The sequence below is a fragment of the Heterocephalus glaber genome, unplaced genomic scaffold, assembly GCF_053883595.1.
Source record: "Heterocephalus glaber isolate CG9 unplaced genomic scaffold, H.glaber_assembly_v1.0 deba00001504, whole genome shotgun sequence".
Classification (NCBI taxonomy): domain Eukaryota; kingdom Metazoa; phylum Chordata; class Mammalia; order Rodentia; family Bathyergidae; genus Heterocephalus; species Heterocephalus glaber.
In genome coordinates, this window is record NW_028258324.1 from 12278789 (window position 1) to 12303222 (window position 24434).

Below are 24434 nucleotides of genomic sequence, written 5' to 3' on the forward strand. Positions count from 1 at the left end.
TAGTCTTTGAGAATGCTAGATTGATGGATGCAAACATTGGTAACAGAAAAAAAAGATCTGTGTTGTTAATAGAAAATTCAGATATAAGTGGATGGGAACAGATGTTGTAGGGCTTGAAAATGAATCAGACTGTTAATTCTTGAGCTATGAGGGATGAGAAAGCTGTCTAAATCTAAATTTGTTAGAGTCATATAAGGGGGCAAGGAGAGTGGGATAAGAAATTTCATCTGGAATGCAGATGCAACAAGGCAGAGTTGAAGTAATACTACTCCTAGGTAGTAAGGAGTATAGACTAACAAAACACAGGCCTGTGTTAAGTATCAGTGAGTAAGGAATAGGGTTTAGTGATTAACTGCATATAGGATACAAAGAAGAAAGAAAGCTTCTTATATTAAATGGTATTTCCTTTAAATTATTTTTTTCTTTTGTTATAGGTTTGTCGTTCACAGAAAAATGGATCATTTAAACCTTTGGAGGACTCACTTATCACAATACATCTATACTACCAACTGAGATTTATGACAGTAAATTTATGACAAATTTCTGCATTGTAGAACCATTGAAGAACTAAAAGGATAGTCTTTATAAAAATAACCCAGTAGTATCAAATTACTAGGTAAAACTAAACAACAATTATTAAATTATTAGACTTGTTAATACAAGCACACATGTGCAGCAGCTACTGTATACTGATAGTCAGACCTCAAATTTAAATGGTTTCCCATTGTGGGAAGTCATTATATCTGTACCCACAGATTACTGTCATTAAATATATTTTCAGCTAAGTGTCATTTAGGTGACTTTTCTTGAAGCAAGATCTAGAAAGTTCCAAGTCCCACCACAGTGGATTTGATATTATGGCAGCAACTTACCGACTTGTAGTTAGTACTGTGAACCACTACAGCAGTGTGGTAATAGATCGACGTTTTGAGCAAGCTATACATTATTGCACTGGAACCTGCCACACTTTCACACATGGAGTTGACTGCATTGTGGTACATCATAGTGTTTGTGCAGACCTCTTGCACATCCCTGTGCCTCAGTTCAAAGATGCAGATCTGAATTCTGTGTTTCTACCCCATGAAAATGGGCTTTCCTCAGCTGAAGGTGACTATCCCCATCAGGTCCTTACAGGCATACCTAGAGTCAAGAGAACTTCTACATTTCAGAATAGCTGTAACTTAAAGGACATTGCAGGAGAAGCAATCAATTTTGCCAGTGGAAAAATAAAGGAATTTTCCTTTGAAAAACTAAAAAACTCTAACCATGTGGCTTACAAAAAGGGAAGGAAAGTTAAGTCTGACTCATTTAATAGACGGTCAATTGACTTTGACTTGCTCTGTGGCCATTATAACAATGATGAGACCTCTCCATCCTTTGGTTTACTCCGGAGTTCTTCGGTTGAGGAAAAATCTTTGTCCCATAGAAACTCACTTGAGACAAACTTAACTTCAATGCTTCTTCAAAACTTCTCTGAAGAAGACCTGGTTACTCAGATTTTGCAAAGACATAAAATAAATAATTTTTCTTCTGCCACAGACATAAAAATGTGTTTAGACATCTTACTGAAATGCTCTGAGGATTTGAAAAAATGCACAGACATCATAAAACAATGCATAAAGAAAAAGTCAGGAGGTACCATCAGCGAAGAAAGTGGTAATGATACTATTCCTAGTTCTGAAACTGTCTATATGAATGTAATGACCAGGTTAGCATCCTACCTGAAAAAGTTACCATTTGAATTCATGCAATCTGAAAATAATGAGTCCATAGATTTAACAGAACTAGTCAGTAATATGCCTAGTTTACAGTTAACTCCCTTCTCACCAATATATGGCACTGAACAGCCCCCTAAATATGAAGATGTTGTCCAGCTCTCAGCCCCTAACTCTGGGCAATTTCAAACTATTGAATTGCAAGATGACAAGCATAATTCTAGGAAAATGGACATTGTAAAAACCATTCCAAACAACTCTACAAATTCCTTATATAGCTTGGGAGTAAATGATCTCAGAACTTTAAAAGCTGCCCAGCTTCAGTCACCATCATTAACCATGAACCCTGTGGAGAATGTTTCTTCTGGAGACTTAATGGAAACTCTTTATATTGAAGAAGAGTCAGATGGAAAGAAGGCATTATTAAATAAAGGAGAAAAGACAGAGAATGGACCCAGTCACAAGTTGTTAAAAGTAAATGAACATAGTGCAGAATTTTCAGACCATGGTACTCATCTTAAAAATTCTTGTGCCACAATACAAAATGAAATTGGTAAGATATTTGAGAAACCAATTTTTCATCCAGCTGAAGAAGACCCTAAATCAAAAGTTCCTAAAGTGGAAACAGGAGACCAGGGAAACTTTATTAACTCCAACAGTCAGAAAGAGATAGATAAATTGTTAATGGATTTGGAATCATTTTCACAGAAGATGGAGACCTCTCTAAGAGAGCCACTTGGCAAGGGTAAAAACTCCAGTTCTCTAAATAGTCACGGTCATTTGACTAGTCAGCTCCCTGTAGACACTGAACCTAAATCTAAAGTCTCTTCACCTGTGGAAAAAGTCTCACCTTCTTGTCTATCAAGAATTATTGAAACCAATGGACACAAAATAGAGGAAGAGGATCGAGCCCTCTTGCTGCGAATTCTGGAAAGTATTGAAGATTTTGCTCAAGAACTAGTTGACTGCAAATCAGGCAGAGGTAGCCTATCTCAGGAAAAAGAAATGATGCAAATTCTCCAGGAAACCTTGACAACTTCCTCTAAGGCCAATTTATCAGTCTGTAAGGGTCCTGTTGGTGATAAACCCAAAGACACTACTTCAATGGTTTTGATTCAGCAGACTCCAGAAGTGATCAAGGTAAGACCCAGTAATCTTGAGTGCTGAGCTCTCTAAAGAAATGTTTTAATGTTTGCAAAATGTATAAACAAAATCTATTTTTGTTACCTATTTAATGTTCTACACTAGGAATGATCTCACTTAGTAAAAAGTAAAGGGTTTAAGAGTCAAACAGACTGCCCTCTTCACATCTTTCTAGCCTTAATATCCTCACCTGTATAGTGGAAATAGTAAGGCTCTATATAGTGTATGTAAAGCACAACTACTGAAGTACAGTGCTTACATAAAACAGGCATTTAATATTAGTCCTCATCCTTCCCAGTCAACCAAGGATCCAGTCCTTATAGCATGCCTGTGTAGACTTCTATAAGGTAAAGAATAAAATACAAGAGAAGAGAGGACATGATTTTTTTTCAGTACTGAGGACTAAACCAAGGGCCTTGCACATGCTAGGGAGGTACTCTAGCGCTGAGCTATGTCCCCAGCCCTTTTTATTTTTTATTTTGAGGTAGGGTCTCATTAAGTTGCCCAGACTGGTCTTTAACTTATGATCTTCCTTCCTCAGCCTCCCACCTAGCTGGGATTACAGGAATGGTCCACCACATTTAACAAGGACATGGTTCTTAAAGAGCTTAAAATTCTGTTGGGGAGACAAAACATTCCAGAAAAACAGTATGTGAACATGTATTTGGAAGTATTGTTAATGCGATAGGTTTTCAAAAAAGGTAATAACTAGAGCATATGAAATAGGCTTCTCCATGCGAGTGAGAATAAATATCATTCTAGAATCCTAAAAGTATTTTCAAAAGGCTTGATTGTATCCACCTAGTGTACCACCTAGTAGTAGCATTGCTTCTGAATACTTGCAGGAAAGCAGTTATCTGCCCATCTGAATATGTATGTCTTAACACAAGATTATCCCTTGCTCTTTTCACAAGTTATGAGTTATCGAGGGACTCTTTGCCATTTTATTCAAGGACCCAGGCTGATGGAAGCTCCATGTTCTTACTGTTGCCTCATTGACCCATCTGGAATATGTAGCTTTATCAGTTCATTGATGAAGGAGAAGGGATGATGCTTTTAACCACCTTGTCCCAAACATGACACAATTAACTTCTCATAGTCCAATGCTCCCGTCTTAAAATCTGGGAAGCATACAGAGGCATTTGGACTACTGTTTGGTAAACATGATCTCTATCACATGAATGTTCACATGTGTCATTTTGTATGAATTCACAGACAAAAACAAGTTATAAAATAATGATATGAATTTTTAAGATAAGTAAATTTGTACAAAAGTATGAAGAAATATGTGGATGCAACAAATACAGTGTTTAGAACAATGGTTAACCCTGGTGAAGGGTGTGGGAGGGGGACTCAGTATTAGAAATAGTGTTCTCTTTCATAATCTGGGTTCTAGAACGATCGGTATTTTGTCATGTTGATTATACCTTTTTTGTATATTCTTAAATGTTATGTAATATTTTTTAAATAGGATATTATGAGTAACATTTATGTGGTCATGTTAAAAATCAAGTGATAAGGGGCCAGGGAATTTAGCTCAGTGGTTTCGCTGCCTGCTGTGCAAGCACAAGGACACAAGTTCAAGCCCTGGTACAAAAAAAAAAAAAAAAAAAAATCAAGTGATATACTATTTTAGTCTTATTAAAAATTTCATTTGAGCAGGGGAAAGAAAGTGGGCTATAAGATGAATAGTTTTATCCGGTATATATTTTGTGGCTGCTATTCTGTGTACATTTTTAGTTTTTAGTGACATTAAAGTTTAAAACAATGGATCTTTTAAGGTTATAAAATGATTTGAGTTTAAATATCTTCAGATGTTCACTGAACATTTCTGTAAAATCTCTTCATGTAAGACTTGTGTTGATTCACAGATGTTAATATCTTTACTTGGGTTGTCACTGGAAGAGAAACTGGGAATTAATTTTAAAAATAAAAAAATCCTTTCATAGTCACAAAATACTGGTGTGCTTAAAATTTTATAAAGAAAACAAAAATCTATATAGCAATGGTAATATCTTAAGAGCTACCAGTTATTGTGAGCTAAAGCACGCTAAGCATTTAGCATTTAGATGTATTAACTCACTGTTTTCTCCATAGCACAACAGTCTATTAAAAGAAAACTATGACCTTCTCTGATGACCTATACCACATCTCAAAACCAATATAGCCAGAAACACTTACTGTAATACAGCATTTTGGTTTTTGTTTTATTTTGCTTTTTTCAACCCTCTTCCTTAGTTGTCTGCTATGGAAAAAAATGATACAGATTCCTGCTGATACCTCTCATCTCAGAAGCCCTGACAGGCCCACAGTGAGGTCCCGAAGTATAGCTGCTAATAATGCCATACTGGGCTCTAAATGAGCTTCCCAGTATTTTTTACAAGTATGGAATGAAATAACAATCTGATTAAAATACTGTTTCCCATACTTCTTATAAATAAATTTTAATATCATAAAATAAAATTTTGAGATTTCTGATTGATAAAAGTTGAAAAATTATTAATGAAAAACTAAAGAAGTAAGATGTCATATTCATGTTGATACTTAATACAAGAAGACAAACCATTCTTTGATTTAGTTGCCTCCACTTTTTCTTTTAATTTTTTCTTCTCATGAAATGTTTTAAGTCAGGAGTTGGTAAACTTTCTCTGTGAAAGGCGAGACAGTAAATATTTTAGGCTTTTATGTGTCACAAAATCAATGTCCCGTGGCAAACTTTCTCTTTAAAAAAAAACAAAACTTAAAGTGGGATGTGGTGGCACACAACTATAATCCCATATACTCTGGAGGCTAAAGACAAGAGGATGGCAAGTTCAAGACCATCCTGGGCAACTTAGCAAGATCTGTCTCAAAGTTTTTAAAGTAAAAAGGGCTTAGGGTATAGCTAAGTTACAGAGCACCCCTAAGTTTAATCCTCAGCGGTGGGCAGGGTGGGAATGGGTACAAAATGGTGTGTAAAACAGGCAGTGGGCCAGATTTGGCCCATATACTATAGTTCATCAACCCTGTTAAAGACAAAAAGTATGAATGATATAAAAAGTACTCTTATCACCTACCACATAGCTTTGTTAAAGTTTAGTATCTTGCCATATTTTAGATCTTTGCTTTAGTGTTTTCATTATCATATTCATAGTTTTTGAAAGTCATCTCAGATATAGTTAAAATCCCTAGTATTTTCTTCTTTTTGCACATATAACTACTATTCTGAAATTGGTATTTTTCTGCCGCTACAAGTTTTTATACAGTGTTGTTTTTCGTGATTTTATCCTTATACAGAGGAAATGAACAGAGAGTAATAGGAAATAAAATAGGAGAGGTAGGTTAAAGATTAAAATTTTTTTTATTTTCTTGGATGCTAGAGACAAATATCTTTATTAAAGATACTACCAAAGTTTTGGCAAACATTTCAAAACAGATTAATGCTTCCCATTTTAATTGGCAGCACTTAGAAAAGTCAGTATGGGGGTGCTGGGGGATTTAGCTCAGTGGTTCCGCCACCTGCCTGGCAAGTGCAAGGTCCTGAGTTCAGTCCCCGGTACCAAAAAAAAAAAAGACAGTATGGTAAGACAACACAACTTGAATCAACGTTAGTTCAAAATCCTATATTTTGTTTATATAACCTATGTTCCCACATGATAAAACAAGTGATAGTTTAAATTAACGTCAACAGATAAATTCCATGAAATGAAACTTTGTGCTACTTGATGAATCACAGTATGTTATGGTTAAATATATCCACTTTTTAATATTCTCAGTAGCCAGGATGAAAAAATTCTGTAAATATACATCTCATGTAGGTAATAATTTCTTTGCATATCTCTCTTCAAAAAATACTTTATATAGCAGTATATAAATAGGTTACCTACACATTTACTTTTATAATTTTGCCTCAAAATTAATAGATTTTTTTCATTTTTTATAACATATCAGTTTTTGACCAACATTAATAAACCTGACAAACTGTTGAAATGGAAATGCTTTTGTCTTCCATAATAGAAGTAGCAGTTTGACAGAAGAAAAAAAACCCTACAGTAGCATTCATGAGAGTAGCAGCTTTGTCTTTCATGCTTGCTCACATCCACATCATCTCTGCACACACACAGGTCAGGCACATGCTTTCAAAGGCTGGTAGGCCAGAGTGTGCTTCCCATTGCTCTACTCATTGGGAAACAATGTAGCTAATGATTAACCACACTATGTGCACCACTAAGCAAACACCTTAAGGCAACCATTTCAACAGGGAGTTAACTTGCAGGGTGGATTTACTAGTCTAGATCAAGTCAGCCTGTATATACATATGTGTATAAAAATCTATACACATACAGAGTCATACAACTTTCTATTTTAACTGTCCAAAACAGTGCTTTAATTTTTTTTGTATTTTGTGCAAATTTCTAAATATTCTACCATTTAAGGCAAAGAGTTTGCCTTAAGAAAGGTCAGAACATAGGCTTATGTTTATGCAAAAGCATTAAAGATTAAATTTTAAATTAAGTGCTTCTTCTTTTTGAACAGTCGGAAGTTTTTGAACAGTTATTCAAAACATTTTGATTAATGTAGCATATGGTCAGTACTTTCACTGACATTGCTTGGAAAAAAAAGATTGATTTGACAGTGTTAATGACATTGATATTTCAATACAAATTTCAAAAACATTTCTCAAGAGTGAGCAGTGTTTGTTATCCAGATATTAATGAAATTCAAAACTCTTTTGTAAGAAGGAGCCAAGTAGAAAGTACTAGAAAGATACTGAGAAATTGATAGAGGATTGGTCTAGATCAGGGCAGTCTGGGGCCAAGTCTAGCCTGCTGGTGACAGTACCACAGCACACCTACTTATTAACATACGATCTGTGGTGGTTTTGTGCTCTTCCTGCAAAGTAAAGTAGTTACAATAGAGACCCCAAAGCCTAAAATATTTACTGTCTGGCCACTTATGGAAAGTTTGCTGACTCCTGGTTTAGATAGTATTTCATGGTAGACCAGCAAAGCCAACTATTGATAAGGTTTAGTGTCCTATTTTGTTAAATGCATAGGAAATCTTAGAAACATTATTAAATATCAGTAGCAAAAACTATCAGTGGTTTGTGATATTCAGTGTACCAATAGATATAAAAATAAAGCCGAGTGCAGTTATATATGCACATACAGTCTCAGCAACTCTGGAGGCTGCAGCAAGAGGATCATTTTTTAAAAAATAAATAGGCCCAGAGTACAGTAAATTCTTCATGAATGATTCTGACTATAGCTTATCTCCTCTCTCCTCCTTAGTCACAATTTGTCTCTGATTTTCCACCTAAGACAGCTTTTTTTAAATCTTCTGTCCTAAATATTCTTTTCTTCTTTCCTCCCTATGCATGAAGACTTTCTCACTGTGTTGTTCTCTATCATTGGCTAATGTATCTTCAGAATACAGTGTACTTTTTTCACGAAGCCTCCATGTGACAGGCAACAACTCTGTAGGTTCTGGAATAAAGTACACAGATGGCCCAGCAAGAAAGTTAAATAAGAATTAAGAGAACAGCTTATAAAGAAGCAAATGAGTGATATGGCTGAGATCCCAAAGAGTTTCATAATCAGATAAATGAATTACTGAGGACATATTTTCACATGGAGGATAATGGAATATTAAAATAATAAGAAACTACTGATTTGATAATTCAGATAATGATACCTTAATTCTGTTTTATTAAAACCAGCTGATGGTATTATAATTATTTTTGGACTGTTTTTAGCCTCATGAGGCAATAACATGTTAATGGTTAAAATAATAAATCTGAATATCTCTTCAAAATTAGTTATTTTTCAGCAGTGAGGGTTTCTTTTTCTTTTTTCTTTTGGTACACAGGGATCAAACTCTGTTCCTTCTGCTTGCAAGGCAGGAGGCAGAACCACTGAGCTAAATCCCTGGCCCTAAAATAGTTATTTTTACTTAATTTTAGTAAAAACAAAGATTTAGAAATTCCATTTTGCCAGACATGCCTATAATCCCAGCACTCTGAGCCAGGAGGATCGTTGCAAGTTTGAGGCCAGCCTGAGCTACATAGTAAGACCCTGTCTGAAAAACCAAAAAAGTTTAAATTAAATTTTTTTTTTAATTCCATTTTTATAGTTGAAAGACTGGAAGGTGGTGGGAAGATTCTTCAGTGAAGGAGGAAAAATTAAAGTAAATAAAGAGAAAGACTGCTTTTTTAAAAAAACTATAATATTTAAGTGTAGTGTAAACCTTTCAACTGAAGGGAAAATATGCCTAGATTAGTAAAAAGTATAAGTTAAAATATTAAGATTTTTAAATGGCTTTAATAATTTTAAGATTTAATAATTTTAATATTGCCAAACAGAATTCATCTATTTGAGTAATATGGTAACAATCATTTATAGTTTACATATTTATGTTTAGTTCATTACTCCATTCCAAAACCTAAACTAGTGGCAGGCACTTAGTGGGTGCTCAGTAGATATTTGCTAGTAATCGTCGTCACTTTTATAGGGACCTTTTCTTTGTATGTTATATTTCTGTAGTATTTAAATTTTTCATGACAACCAACATCATCTTTTTGTACAAAGAAAAAATAAAAGTAATTTTTCTAAGATACCCAAAGAGATTCCACTATTATATCCAGACTTGAGCCCCTAAATGTAGGCTTTTCCTAACATGACCATCTTCAGAAATGGATAGAATTACCAGTGACCACTTCATGAGCTTAACTATATCATACTGTACCTTGCTGTCTCTCTATTTCATAGGAACAAAGAGTAAGATACAGATCTTTGAGAGTCCTGCCATTTCCCCTGAGATTACCAGCAAATGGTAGCTAATCTAGACTATGTCAGAGGGGTGGTTCTGTCATCCCCTCTCATAATATACTTTTGGAGATCACAGTTTAGGTGTTTACCCTAAAAAGCATTGTGGCATCTAAGAGACATAGCTCCATCAGCTGTTATATTTATAATATGATACTCATTATCACCAGGATATCCTTCGCTCTCCATTCTAGCCTTCAATTTTGATATGTATGAATTCAAGTTGTACCCAAAATTCTGGAGAAATCCTCTCTCTCTCTCTCTCGCTCTCTCTTCTCCTTCTTTCCTCTCCTCTTTATTCCCCTTTCTGTCTCCCTCCCCGTATATTCATTTTACATGTCAGTAAAATGGAAACCCCTCATACCTTCTAACTTTAGCTGTTTAACATATTTATAGACCAGAAATGAATTGTACTCTTAAGCAATTTTTAACTGAAGTAATTCCTTAAGGGATGAAGAAAAACAGATTAATAAGATGGTGAACTCCAGAAACTGGAAATTCTGGGGATCTAAAAGTTATTACACCTAGAAATTTTAGGCTCTTCATTCTCTTCCTACACTACTGTATCCTAGAATTACCTATACTCCAAGTGTTTGAAAAACTGAAAGTAAAAATACTAGATTTGGGTACTTTTTCTGTTATTAGTCATGCAGTATGTTCCTGTCATGTGGAAGGAATTGAAGTAGCAGTAGCACAAAAATGTTTATTAGGTATTCTTGGTAACACATAGGCCTTCCTATTTTGCTACAACATAAAGCTAGAGGATAGGCAGCAGAGAAACCATAGATAACCACCTATCCATCCTCCTTTGCACACCTCAGCATTTTATTATATGAGTAAAATAGCGTTATTATTTAACCAATGAAAAACACCAAGTTAGCGCATAAAGGACAGGGATATTGAATTTTAGAATTAAGAGTAATTGGCTAATTAACTTATAATCAGTTTCCTCATAAAGCCTATTTATAGTGATATTTTAAATAAAGTATATGATTCCACCCTTTTTAACTACTTACCAGGTTAGAACCGTAAGATGAGAAGGCCTTTTTAATTGAGATATACTGTAATTCACTTACTATATAAAATTCATCCTTTTAAATTACATAGTTTTTCATATATTTCATAAAGTTGTACAACCATCAGCACTAATTCTAGAACATTTTCATTACCAAAAAAAATCCATATTCATTAGCAGTCAGTCCCCACCCCAACCCACCCCTGTCCCTTGTAGCTGTAATGTACTTCCAGTTTCTATGGATTTGCCCATTCTGGACATTCATTTCATATGAATGGAATCATACATCTGTGACTGACTTATTTCACTTAGGATGTTTTTGAAGTTTACCATTTTGTAGCATGTAGTACTTTGTTCCTTTTTGTGGCTAAATAATATTCCATTATTTGGGGTTCCACATTTTGTTCATCCTTTCATTTTGTTTACCATTATTACATGGACATTTGGGTTATTTCTACTTTTTAGCTATTATGAATAATGTGGCAGTGAACATTCATGTGTAGATTTTTGTGTGAACTGATAAAGGCTTTTGACTTAGTATTTTTTCTGAAAACAACCAGCTTCCTTTTGTAAATTAGAAGTACTTTTCTAGTATACCACAACCTCCTCTTTCATATGTAACCTTTTTGTCCTGTAGCACCTTCTGAGGACATTGTTTGGTGTCACTTCAGAGTGAGTGCTGTCTTTCTGGGCCTACTTCTGATATTCACCTCAACACAAGTCTCATGGCTGAGCTGATTTTTCCCAGCCTTGCTTTTTAGTGTGTTTCCATCACTCAGATTTTTGCAGTTTTGTTGCCCGGATTATCCCAAAGGCCTTCCTAACTTAGTCTTTAATTGTTCCTATCATCTTATTCTCCATAACCACCTTCAGCACTTTCAACTGAGACTGGTGAACAACTTTCTGTGTTAGTATATAGAATAAAAGGATAGACTTATTTTGGCATGACATATTGCATGCACAAATCAAAATAAGTGATTAGTGGGCCAGGGATTTAGCTCAGTGTTTTCGCCTCCTGCTGCACAAGTGCAAGGACCCACATTTGATCCCCGGTACCAAAAAATAAAAAATAAGTGATTTACTTCTTCAAACGTTCAAAGTGATTCTCTCTCTTCTGCATAATCAACCTCTCCACTTTGTTCCAGTCCTAAGATATTGAACCTAGGGGCACTACCACTGACCTGCATTCCTTGTGTGTGTGTGTATGAGACTGGGGTTTGAACCTAGGACCATAGTACTGAGCTACATCTCCAGCCCTTTTTATTTTCTTTTTATTTTGATACTAGGGTCTCACTAAGTTGCCAAGCTGTGCTCAAGTTTTTGATTCTTCTGCCTCAGCCTTCTAGAGAGCTGGGTTTACAGGTGTGTGCCATTGCACCTGGCTCCACTTTTTCCTAAAATGTTCCATATAACTGATTCTTTCCTGAAAGGGAGAATTAAATATTGTATCTCAACATTGTCTTCATATTCAAAAAGGGAAAGTCAAATAATTAGAAGAGGATTTGGAAAGTTCTAAAAAATCTTTCCTGAGTTTCAAACTAAGCTTCAAAGAATGAATTCTATAAAAAGGGAATGTGCTGGGTCTCGCACAGAATTTTATTCTCCTTTTCCTTCCCACTCTCACTTACCTTGAGATACAGCCTTGTTCTAAACTTTTCCTCAGTTCTCTAAGTCTTGTTATGATGTGGTAAGGGAGGATCTTTTCTTGCTTGAGATAATAAAGGGTATCCTAAAAGAAATTATTCATTTTTAAGGTGAAAAGAGGCCAATTTCTCTTCCATACAACTCTACTAGGGAACCTATAAAGTCCATACTCAGGAATTTACTATTCCCTATATCCTCTTCAGAGCAAGCATGGAAAGGAATCCCAGTCTAGGCATCTGGATCTTAAGGTAACAACTGCTAAATCCCAGGCATACCTACAACAGAGAGCAGCAGTCTCTTGCATACTCTAGTCAAACTCTCTTACAGTTGTACTAGATATCTGGATTGAGTACATGGTCCAGATAGGACTACCCATATCTTCAGATAGGGTATGTTCATGAATGATCTGCAGACCAAGAAAATATGCATGTTGCTGTACAAAAAACACCTACTGATGGCCAGCTGTCTTTTTGGAATAGACTCAATATATGCTGCAGAGGGAAAGAGAAAAGATCTCATAGTTTATTCCAGAAGAACACTGGAAAGACCTCAAAATTGACTCTTTCTCTTTTAACTGCCCATTGCTCTTGATTTCCCATGTTCTTAAACTGACTTTATAAATTATGTGTTTATAGTTCTCTAGTCTTCCTTGTTCTGGATAGTCCCACCAGCTGAGAACTCTCACCCAGAAACAGCTTCTCCCTTATAGCTCCTAGCCCCTTGTGATCAAAGCAGATAGAAAAGTAGAGCGATCACAGAACACATTTTTATTTATGATGAAATTCCCTAGTATTTATTTGATCTTTGTCCATTAAAAAGGAGTTCACTTTAAAAACCATGTTCTTAGGTGCTATATTCCAGTTGTCATCTATCCCTTTCTAGAACCAAGCAGGTATACTTCCATAAAAAACACAAATAAGCAAGTAAAAAGCAAATAAACTAATTTTATGCTAGTCCTCCTCTGTCAGTAATTTTATTAACACAGACTATTTCTTTTCTAAGCCTTTAAGAGGTCCTGGTCTTCTCCCTTCTGAATTTATTGGAAAAGAGTTTAATAAATCAAAACTTTTAGATCTTATTTAATCAAAAGACTCAATGAAAAAACCCAGTGATGGTGAACCTTTTAGAGCTTTCAATGATACAAACATTCCACTATGACACGTGTTCTATAGGTTCAGCGCCACTGACATAGAGAAATGATTTCTTAAGAATGAAACAACTGGGCCGGGGACTTAGCTCAGTGGTTCTGCCACCTGCCTCACAAGTGCAAGCTCCCAAGTTCGGTCCCCAGTACCAAAAAACAAAACAAAACAAAAAAAGAGTGAAATAACCGAGCAGACTTTTTCCTTTGAGGAACTATTAATCACTGTTGTGACTTTTAACCACTGTTCTGATTTTGAAATTTCAGAGTTATAGGAAGTAAATGGAATAACAAGAATTTCTTGTCCTTTGTTCCAAATCAGCATTATTCTAGGAGGTGCAATGAGGAAAAGGACACCACTTCCTTATCATCTCTCTATCATCATACCCAGCAAAGTGTCTGGCACATAATGAGTGATCATAAAAATATTTAAATGAGTGAATGATTATAAAATTGAACTTGCCTCAAGGGTTTAGACACTATTGGGAAATAATTATTAGATTATAAAATAATACAAATAGAAGCTTCTTTACGTGAACATGATTGAGTCTGATGATCTGTAGGAAATCATAAAGTATGTATTTTTTAAATGTATGTCTTAAACATGTTAATTCAAAGTGTTAATTTATTCAGATGTCTTTTTGTTGTTTTTATTTCATTTTTTTTAAATTTAATCTTATTGACTTACTTTTGATATACATAATGTTCACATTCCTCATAGGGAATTTATACCTGTACATAATATATCTTGATTTCTCTTTTTTTTCCCATTCCCCTCCCTTCCCCTCCCTTCAAACCTTCCTCTCCTTATTTACAAAAGCTTTGTTTCCATTTTTTCCTATTTTTTTTTCCTTTTCCCTTTTCTTCTCCTTCTTCCCTCCCCCCTTCCCATTTGAACATTTTCTTCCTACTTCCTCAGATGTCTTTTGATACAGGGCCAAAGCCTTTTCTTTGAAAATAAATTTCATAAGTTCTGTGATATCTTTCTTTAATAAATCATACCTGCAATATGTTTGTTGACTGATTTCTAGTTTTCATTTCTTTAGGGGGGATTGAAATCAGAGAAGCAGTTTAAATGTAGATACCTTCTAGATTTTAATGATTTTTCTCTTCTTTTCTACCTATACCTAATTTTATAGCAAAAATATTCTAGTTGTTTACTCTTTGTAAAACTTTGGTTGTTTTTTTAAAATTTTATAAACAACTTTTTTTCAACACTCATATTTCATTATATAATATGTGATTGAATTATTGTTATGGGAAAGTTCAACCAGCACAAGCCAACTGGGGACAGACACAACTGACTCTTAGTAAGTATGCAGTTTAGTTACTGAAATTAGAAAACATGACAGCATAACAAAGTAAACCACTAGCATGCATCAGTGTGTTGTAGGCATTGGTTGCTCTGTTTTTTACAAGAAATTGACTAATCCAGAGAGTAAATAAAGTGGAGGCTATTTAAGGATATTGTATAGTCTTTCATTAAGCATTGTATATACAGAGTTAATGATTATAGTAAGGAACTTAAATAGATAAAATTTGAGTTGGATTTTGAAGACTGATTAGATTGTGTATAATTTGAGGAAAGGGAGCATTTTCAGGGAAGGAATGAAAATTCATCCCTCTGAAGCTATAGGTTGGTGATGGAAAGAAGGGGAAATATGGTTGAATTGAATAAGCATGAAATCATAAGTCTAAAGACTGAGTTGCGTTTGTAACAAACTTTTTTGTTTTAATTTAGAGATAAGTAATGAGGAAAGGGAAAGTATTCTAGGCAGGAATGTAAGGAAAAAATATGAGAAAGCTACCTAGCTTAAAAAGTTACCATGTAGGGGCCGGGGATTTAGCTCAGTGGTACTGTGCCTGCTTCGAAAGTGCAAGGTCCTGAGTTCAATCCCTGGTACCAAAAAATAAATAAATAAATAAATAAATAAATAAATAAATGTTACCATGTAAGCCCAGAGAGAGAGAAGAGTGGAGAAATAGGAGGAGCTCAAAATAAAGCATAAAACCAGTGGTTTTCAGCTGTAATCTTTTTTTAACCTTAGTACCCAGTGAAAGCTTTCAGGTATGGTTTAATATGAGCTGAAGTCCCACAGCTTAAAAAAATTTTCTTTAAACCACAAGTATAGACATATAAGCCCAGTGTACAGATTGTAGAATTGTTAGAATATCTCAAAATCAGTGGGAAAAAACCTGACTTAAGTTATGGAAAACTAAAGTTTTTTTTTAATGAAACAGTGTCTTGCTATGTATTCCAGACTGGCCTTGAACTCACTATGTAGCCTAGGCTGGCCTCAAATTCATGGTAATCCTCCTGCCTTAGCTTCCTGAGTGCTGGAATTACAGGCATGTACCACCACACCCAGTCAGAAAACTAAAGAATTTAATACCAACTAAATGAGACAATAAAAGAAGATTGCAAACTTTTTTTGTTGTTTTTAAAATGACGTTTATTTCACAATCTAGAACTATAAATACTGGATGATGAGACTAAAAATAAATACTGAAATCTAAATATTAAACATAAATGCTTATTGTAAATAACAAGATGAGGCCAGTATTTAATATATGATAAAATGATGTAATGTTTTCTAAATCTGAGATGATTTATTTAAAGTTCCTCAAGGTAAGTTTCATAAATTCAGGATGTACCATGACATCATTGTTTGAGTAAAATTTAGCTAAAATAAGGGTGTAAAGATGATCTGCCATATCTAAAACTTGTCTGCGTTATTCAGTTGTTCCACTTTCTTGAGCACTTGTCAATAAATTTTCAAAATACATCTATAATAACTTCAAAAGAAAGTATGTTTAACTAAGCTTGCCTTCTGCTTTAAAAAAAAGATTTTGAAATCTGAGACCAACACGTTTTTCTAAATTACCATTTGAGGTTGAAAGTTTTTGTTTTTCTCCATGTTTGCACTAGAGCAGTCTAGAGGGTTCCCTTCAAATAAGAAAAAAAATTCTTAATAGTTTCAAATTTGAAGTTCAGTCTGTTCTTTTTTTCAGAAAATATTAAGTAGTGAAAATTGAAAACATTCTATTTTTTTTTTTCCTAGTTTGAGGAGAAACTGCTTTATGTGGCTTTACTGATACCTCATATACTTTGAGTTTAATAAGTTAGCTTTATCTGAGACGTTGCTATTTTTAGGTCCAGCTGTAATGTTTCTAACTTTGGTACTTGGAGTAGGGGGTGCTTCCTTTCCCAGAAGGCTCTGTATTCTCAACATGTTCAGGTCAGTTTGACATAAAGCTACCTACAAAGAGCAGCAGGCCCTTTGCAGGCTGTCTTTCTAATTTGAAAATTATGAGCAGGCATTGGGAGCCACAGGCTGTATTTGGGAACCAGCTACATGTCAGGACAAGCATGGATTGTGGTCCCTGGAGGCTGGGAGAGCACAATGCTTGAATTTAATTTCTTTGGAAGATAAGAAAAATACCTTTCTGCCTGACAAGATTGACAACTTATTAAATCTGACTATCTTCAGAAGTGTGCTGGACAGTTGTGAAGTAAATGGTCACTTTTCAAAGATGATGATCAAGGAAACATCTTTACGAAGGGACCCGGATTTAAGGGGAGAGTTAGCTTTCCTGGCAAGGGGCTGTGATTTTGTTCTCCCGTCACGGTTTAAGAAGCGGTTGAAGTCATTTCAGCAAACACAGGTTTGAAACTTGGGTGTTTGTTTAAAATATTCCATTACTAATAAAACCACACAGTGAACTAAAACTAACACAAATAATTTTATAGCTCACTTGTATTTTGATATAAGATCAAGGAGTTAATCTGTGTTCTCTGTTCAGCTATTTGCAGAAAGCTATTTGTAGAGGGATTCCAACAGCTTTAAAAATAGACCTCCTGGACCTGGAGTACAGTACTCACATTTTTTTTCTCTTGTACAGAGGGAATACAGTTTGAGAGAAAATAAATGCAACCCAACAAATATTTTATAAGTAAGCCAGAAAAATACTAGAATTTTTGAGAAATTAGAATTTCTGTCTTAAAAGCCTTATTTGCACTTTGAATCATTAGCCTGTTATTAACATATTTGTATCTATGGAATGTTTGTTTAAAAAAATATATTGATCCTGGTAATATTTTTAAAGGCCATGTTTTTATATGTAGACAGTTGTGTATGTGTAATACACACAATGAAGGATGGCAGTTTCTACTAAATTGTGAAAAAATGTCTTCCCTCAGCAAATTGAGATTTAATGATTTCTACCTGGGATGACTACTTTGCAGAGTCTACTTTCTTGGTTACAACCTTAGGACCAGTTTCTCACCTCACAAGTTGCATAATATTGAGTGTAATATAAACCAAAGGCTATACAAATGCTGAACATCCAAATTCCAGCAAGAAACCAGAGTTTCATAGTTATTCTGACCCAAAAGAATTTCAGATTATTTGGGTGAACCACGTGAAATTCTTTTCTCTTTCTCTCTCCCTCTTCTTATGTATTTATTTATTTAACTAAGGTACTTTACCCAGCTTATTCTTTTTTAATGCTACTCCCATCTTGGACTGAAACAGCTTTACTCAAAATGAGCAGGTGTTATACTTGCCAGTGAATCTGTAAAAATTTATATTACTAGGTTTTATTCTATAATGTTTATAAAGGATCAGTTTATTATACTACTTTAAGGTTCAAATTATATGTCTCTTATTGAACTCAGTGGAAAATAAATTGATATACCCCAAAGTTCAAAATAAATGGATTCGTTTTATATTATTTTTCTTTTAAATATCACCACCATCTTATTATAAATAGAATTAACCAGTGAATTAATATTTTCCTATCAGTGAGTTGCTGTATGTTGAGAAGTATACAAAGAAAAGCAGATAGTGTATAATGAAATGTTTTCCCATTCAGATAAAAGCTTTGACAGATAGCCTTTGTTATGAATGTCATTTAGCCTTTGTTCTGAAAGTCATTTACTTCTGTCAAAGCAAAAGCATAGAGTTAACATTGAAAGTCTTACTCTCAACCTTTCCCACTAGTGAGTGTGTGTCCCCACTGGCAGCAGTCCTAATTCTGTGGCCATAATTGCCCTGAAATTATCCATAACTGCCCTGATAGCATACCATGGAAAACATTTTGGGGAAACAAAGAATCTTGATGATTGTAAACTTGTATTCTCACAAACCCCTTTCTGCATTAAATAATGAAAAGGAAATGACAGTAATGTAACTGACCCAGGTAAAGCCTCTGAAGAAAGATCTATGTCTTATTAAAATTTCAAGAATACTTTGTACTGTTAACTGACTCATGGAACTATGTAATAATACTTTTGGAATTATCTTTAAAGCAGAAATAAATGTTTACTTAGAATAGACTGTCAATTTCTTAAAAGTGGTGTGAAATTTTAAATTGCTTTACAAATGGAAATGGTTACTGAATCTGAAGGATAGTCCCATGTTATATATAATTTAACCTTTTGAGAATCCACTACCCTTTGACTTCGTCACTCATTTTGTTTCCTGAGGACAGATCTGTGCCCACCACTGTTGAGAGCCTTTTACCTACATTATATTCTATAATTTCCTTAAATCCTCACAACAGTCTTCCAAGGAATTGAGATTATTACTGAAATTTTAAAAGATTAAGTAACTTTCTTAAGGTCACAGACTAATAAGCCATCATTGTTGCCTGTTAAGTTTTTTGTGTTTCACTGGTATCATTTCCTTCCCTCTGTGCTGTTTCTTTTTTGGCTATGGTTTTATATGGGATCATTGTTCAGACTTTAAGTATATGTTTAAAGTAATTTAAGGAAGAAAAACATCTGCATAATACTTTGTGTTCATAGTGAATTTAAAATAAGCCATTTCTATCTTTCATAGTTTATGTAGCATTGACACAGTGCTATGCTCATGAGCCTTGGTATATAACATAGAAATTAGAAGCCTGAAAATTTTCATGGATCTTTACTTTTTCTGTTAGGGATCTCAGAACTTAATTTAGTCCTCACTGGTAAAAAATAAGCTTCTACCTGAATGGTAGTACACCTCCTTTCCCTTTTTTCCTTAATCATGAGTAATGCAATCTCCCATCACCTTCCCACCCGCCTTTGACTGTCCTTTCTAATATTTCTTTATGATACATCACTCAAATATCTTTTGAAAAAAGGAAAAGTTATAACCTATAAATGAGCTAATTAACTATAAAGGGAGTTTGGTTGTGATAAAATTAATAGATACAGTCCTTGCCTCTTAAAGTATATCAGAAAAGGAAATAAATGTGTACCTGGGGAAAAGTGGCATGCTTCTAGTGTTAAGTAAATTAGCCAGAACTAAAAATGCTTTAGTTTTCATAACAAAGATTTTCTCTGAAGCTGCTAATTATTCCACCTGGACAAAGTTCAGCTAGAGAAGAAAATAAAAAGAGCTCCCTGCCCCAAATTTTATATCTATATATTTAAAAAGAACTTGTTTCTGCCATTTGAAGGAGAAGCAGAAATTCACAGAAAGGCAAGAACATTCTTCAAAAGGAATTTACTAATCCAGTTCCAAGAGACTAAGCCATATACCTCGAGACACCCACTGACCTCAACTGACCTTGTTCTTTGGTTATTTTGAAATGTCTGCCAAGTGATTAAAGGGAAAATATATTGCAAGATTTCTAAAATCTATGTAAACTCGAGTAGTGACAAATAATTAATATATTGATTTATTTAATATGAAAGCATTCCCTAGAAACATGCTTACTGACCTGTAGTAAAGTTAGCCCTTGATTTCTACTGTCTGAAGTTGTGGTTTCTTGTATTTATACATGACTTCCTATTACTGGTGAGGATGCTCAAGAAATATATACTGTTTAGAATTTTTGTGTCTTATAATCACATTTTTCTTCCAGATTCAAAATAAACCAGAAAAGAAACCTGAAATACCACTTCCATCTCCAGCCACCTTTTCAAGTAGTCCCCAACCTCATTCTCCTATTCCTGCTGTGAATAATGTTGTGAATCCACCATTATCCATAAACATTCCACGGTTCTACTTTCCTGAAGGACTCCCAGATACTTGCGGTAACCATGAACAGACTCTAAGCAAAATTGAAACTGCTTTTATGGATATTGAAGATCAGAAAGCAAACATTTGTGAAATAGGGAAGATCGCAAAGGTAACTTAACTACTAACTGATTAATAATCCCTATTTCTCTAGCAGTCCCATTATCCCCCTCTTCCCTGCCTCTTACTTTACTTTTAAGTATGCATAGAACTTTTTCCCATGTTGAAAAAAGTCATTTGATCCTGATACACCTCTAGCTATAATCACTCTTCATAGAATCTTAAGTTTGAATACAAATTTTACTGGTATTCTAGTCCAACCTCCTATTTAATATAGGAATCTCTTCTAAGACATCACTGTCTCATAAATACATTCCTTTCTTGAATGCTTTCAGGGACTAGAAGCTCATTTTCCATTCCTGGTAAGTCTGTTCTACAATATATAGCTTTGTTTATTAAAAACTGTTTCCTTATAATGAATAGGAGTCTCTTTTGTTCTGATTCATTGATTGTTATTCTGCCCTGAAGCCAGACAAGGAATTGTTGGGCCATCTCAGCATTGTCGTTTTACCCAGAAATAAATAGATGTGACAGTAGGAAGCAAGTCTTTGGCAATTTAGCATATATGCAGCTGCCTCTGATATAAGATTTTAGTGTCCTACTGTCAAGACTACTATAACTGGATTCTATACTTCCATCCTCCTCCCAGAACAACTAATACTGAACATAACTATCAGGTTATAGTTGATCATGCCATTCCTCAGCTCAGCAGTATTCAGGGATTCTCACCCAAGCTAGCAGTACTTTTTTGTTTGTTTGTTTGTAAAATCATATCATACCTGAGAATTTAGCAGTGGTTCCAAGTTGTGCTTCAGAAGAATTTAGTAGATAAAAGGCCACATGGAGGCAGATAAGAGATAAAGCAGTAGTGCCCAAGTCTGCACATTTGGAAGATTTCTCCTGCTTTCAGGAGTAACATTAAAAGTTTGAAATTTACTGTTTTTCAGGCTAAAACCAAAACTTCTCTTTTTGGCATTCCAGTATCAGAGATCCTTTCCATACCTGCCTGAAAGTTTTTCCTGAATGAGCCTGACCTCCTTGCCCACACAGGCATACCTCTGCATTTGTACTCTCCCAGCTCTCCCTTCCAAGATGAGTTTCCACTCCTATCAACCTCTACAACATCCACAGTAAAGACCTATCATCTACCCTGTCTTTTTGGAGAAGTCCCTACATTCCAGTCATGCTGATACTAAACCCAAGTCTGTTTTGCTTACTGCTCAAAAGCCAATACTCAGGAAATAAGAGTTGGTGAGAAGGAAATCAGTTTTATTCAAGGGCTGGTTCTGAGAAGATAAGGAGACTGCAATCCTCAAAATTCTTACCTTGGAGAACTCAAAGACATAAAGGGCTTTTTTGATGAGGGTAAGAGGGTAGTGGGAAAATGGACAAGAAGGCTGTGTTGAGTTGCACCTATAACAGTCTTTTATCATTCAGGGAATTTTTTTTCTCTTTAATCAGAATATTCTTGTAATTACAAATGACCTTTGTCTCCTGGGCCAGTCCCCGTAATCCTTTGGATAAATACATTATTTTCCTGAAAATTAAAATTATCCTTCTCTTAGAGAACAGAATTACTAAGTCTTTGGCCCATACTTGGTATTTGAAAACCATCAGGTGGTTCTGAAAAACTAAAGAATATTTCTGATTAAGAGGTCTGGGGACCAGTTTTTTTCCCCTCTTTGACTCCTTTTTTCCTGGAATAGTTGACTAATAACTAGTATCTCAGCCATTTAAGAAGGGTTTTTCTTCAGAAGTTACAATACTGGGCAGAGGCTAAAACAGAATAACTGTTCAAGGAGCAGTCTTGCAAAGTGCAGCTAATCTTGAATAAGGTGGTGTAAAACAAAATGGTGCAGCCATTCTGCTGTTACAACACCCTGCTCTCTCCCCTAACTCTGACCTCACAGAGCATTTGTGGTACTGTTGGATGTTTTTTAACTAGTGTGTTTTTAAAGGAACTGGAAAGGAGTATTTTCTTTGTTTACCTTTCCCATCTTAAAACTTGCTTGTTGATCCCTAGATGTTTCTAATAAAAAACAAACTTTCATTCTAGGAACAAGAACTTACCTATTGCCATTCTGTTTTACTTATGAAGAAAACTTATTTCCACAAGTATTTACCTGAAGTCATAGAACTAGTTCATATTAGGAGACAAATCCTCTAAGTTTTGGCGTGATGCTACTTCTGTGTATGTTTAGCTCTCTGAACATATACTGACATTAGCTAACTTCTAACCATTAGTCATCAAACTACAAGCATTCAGCATTTTCTTACCCAGTTCTTTGAGGTGGCTATTATATTAGATGACAGAACCAATACAGTAATTGTGCTGAATGGGCTGAAGCTATGGATATAAATCCAGAATTTAAAATTTAGCAAGAATGAATGAAATCTACATTTGGAGGTAAAGGGTTAAAACTCATGAAATGAGAAGATCTCTAAAATAAAAAGGTTTATTTTTACAGATGCTAGCCAAGGGGGAAAAAAAAAGACCAGGTCCTGGGACCAGTTTGAGCAACTACTAGCATGTGGGCTATGTATCAGTTGGAAAATGTCCGCCAGACCAGAGGTAAAAACATTTCTTATATACTTTGAAGAAAGAAAGCACTGTTACCTACATTGCTGTAGATAAGAGGGACAGGATAACAGGAAGCAGTGCAAGCTTTGGAATGAGAGGAAAAGTAATTGTTGCTTCTGGATTAGTTGGAGCTACAGTTGGGAAATTTTATTTGTAAACAGAACTCTCTTTTTCACCTCCCCTTTGTAATTAAATTTAGGACATCTCAAATTTTTTCTTTTATAACATGTTAACTGCATAATCCCAAATGAGAGATTTCTAGCATGGGAACAGTTTGTGTGAAAAAGTCAGGAGGTGTCATGAAATGCTTCAGGTAGGAAATGAGAAATTGCCCAGATTAAGGTGTAGTAGTTCCCCTGTGTGAAGCTGGGGGCCACTGTGTCTGGAGAGCCCATCCATGTGATTAGTGCCTCACTGTTACAGTCCTGCAACCTACCCTTCTTGAATAGAGGTCTGCTGGGTTAACCCTCTTCTCTCCAAATACTCCCCTTATGAGGACCCCTTTCTCCCTATGCCTCCGCATCTTCCTGATTCCCCACCCTACCCCCTACCCCAGTGTAATAGCCCTGCTGTGCTTCATGGGTCACTGGCTCACTATTACTCCATAGATTCAGTGAGAGGAAAGCAGAAAGCCTCAACTCCAGGGTAGTCAAGGAAGTGTGTAGGAAAGCACCTAGTCAAAGCAGGGAGGGGGGCTCTGTGAATGGTGAGAAGTCAGAAGGACTTTGCCAAGTTATATGTAGGTTGAAGTTGACAACATAAAAAGTTTTTGAAATAGAAAACTATTAAATGGATACACATTGAGGCGATACTCTTAAGTGAAATAAATAGGCCACACGTGTAAATACCGAATAGTTTCTCTAGTGTGAGAAACTGAAAGTGTAAATAAGGACTAAAAGGTATAATAGATAATGTGAAATAGGAAGAAAAGGGGCAAAGGGGAAGGGCAAGTGGGAAGGGTAGGGAAAAGGAAAGAAGGGAATGGAATTAATATGAGAAAAAGAAAAAATGGAAACAAAGTCTTTGTAAATAGGGAGGGATGGAGTGATTGAAGGGAGGGCAGGGGAAGGGAGAAAATATCAGAACCAAGAGAGATTATGTAAAGGTGCAAATTTCCAGTGATGAATGTCATTATATTGTATATCAAAAATATACCAATAAAATTTAAAAAAAAGAAAACTTATTTTGTTTAGCCAAGTAGTAGTCATTTACATAACACTTCACTGTTTAATACCTATTAATCATGTAGCACCGGTAGCCATTTTACATATATATGACTGATTAATTTATCTAAATTGTACTTGATTATAGCCCTAAATTTT

The 24434-nt window shown here is 35.0% G+C and overlaps 1 protein-coding gene across 9 annotated transcripts in view; it reads left to right on the forward strand.

Moving 5' to 3' along the window:
• Ppp2r3a (protein phosphatase 2 regulatory subunit B''alpha) overlaps positions 1-24434 on the forward strand; it is a 184016-nt gene that overhangs the window by 45566 nt on the left and 114016 nt on the right. For 4 of the 9 annotated variants that reach the window (XM_087186179.1, XM_087186181.1, XM_087186183.1 and 1 more), the window contains exons 2-4: positions 435-2855; positions 20317-20583; positions 20867-20893. In XM_087186179.1, the coding sequence (XP_087042305.1) occupies positions 858-2855; positions 20317-20583; positions 20867-20893 (2292 nt within the window). In that variant the 5' untranslated portion in view covers positions 435-857. Of the gene's footprint in view, positions 1-434; positions 2856-16641; positions 17128-20316; positions 20584-20866; positions 20894-24434 lie in introns of those variants that run through there. The other 5 variants (XM_021246462.2, XM_087186182.1, XM_087186184.1 and 2 more) reach the window with 2 other exon arrangements.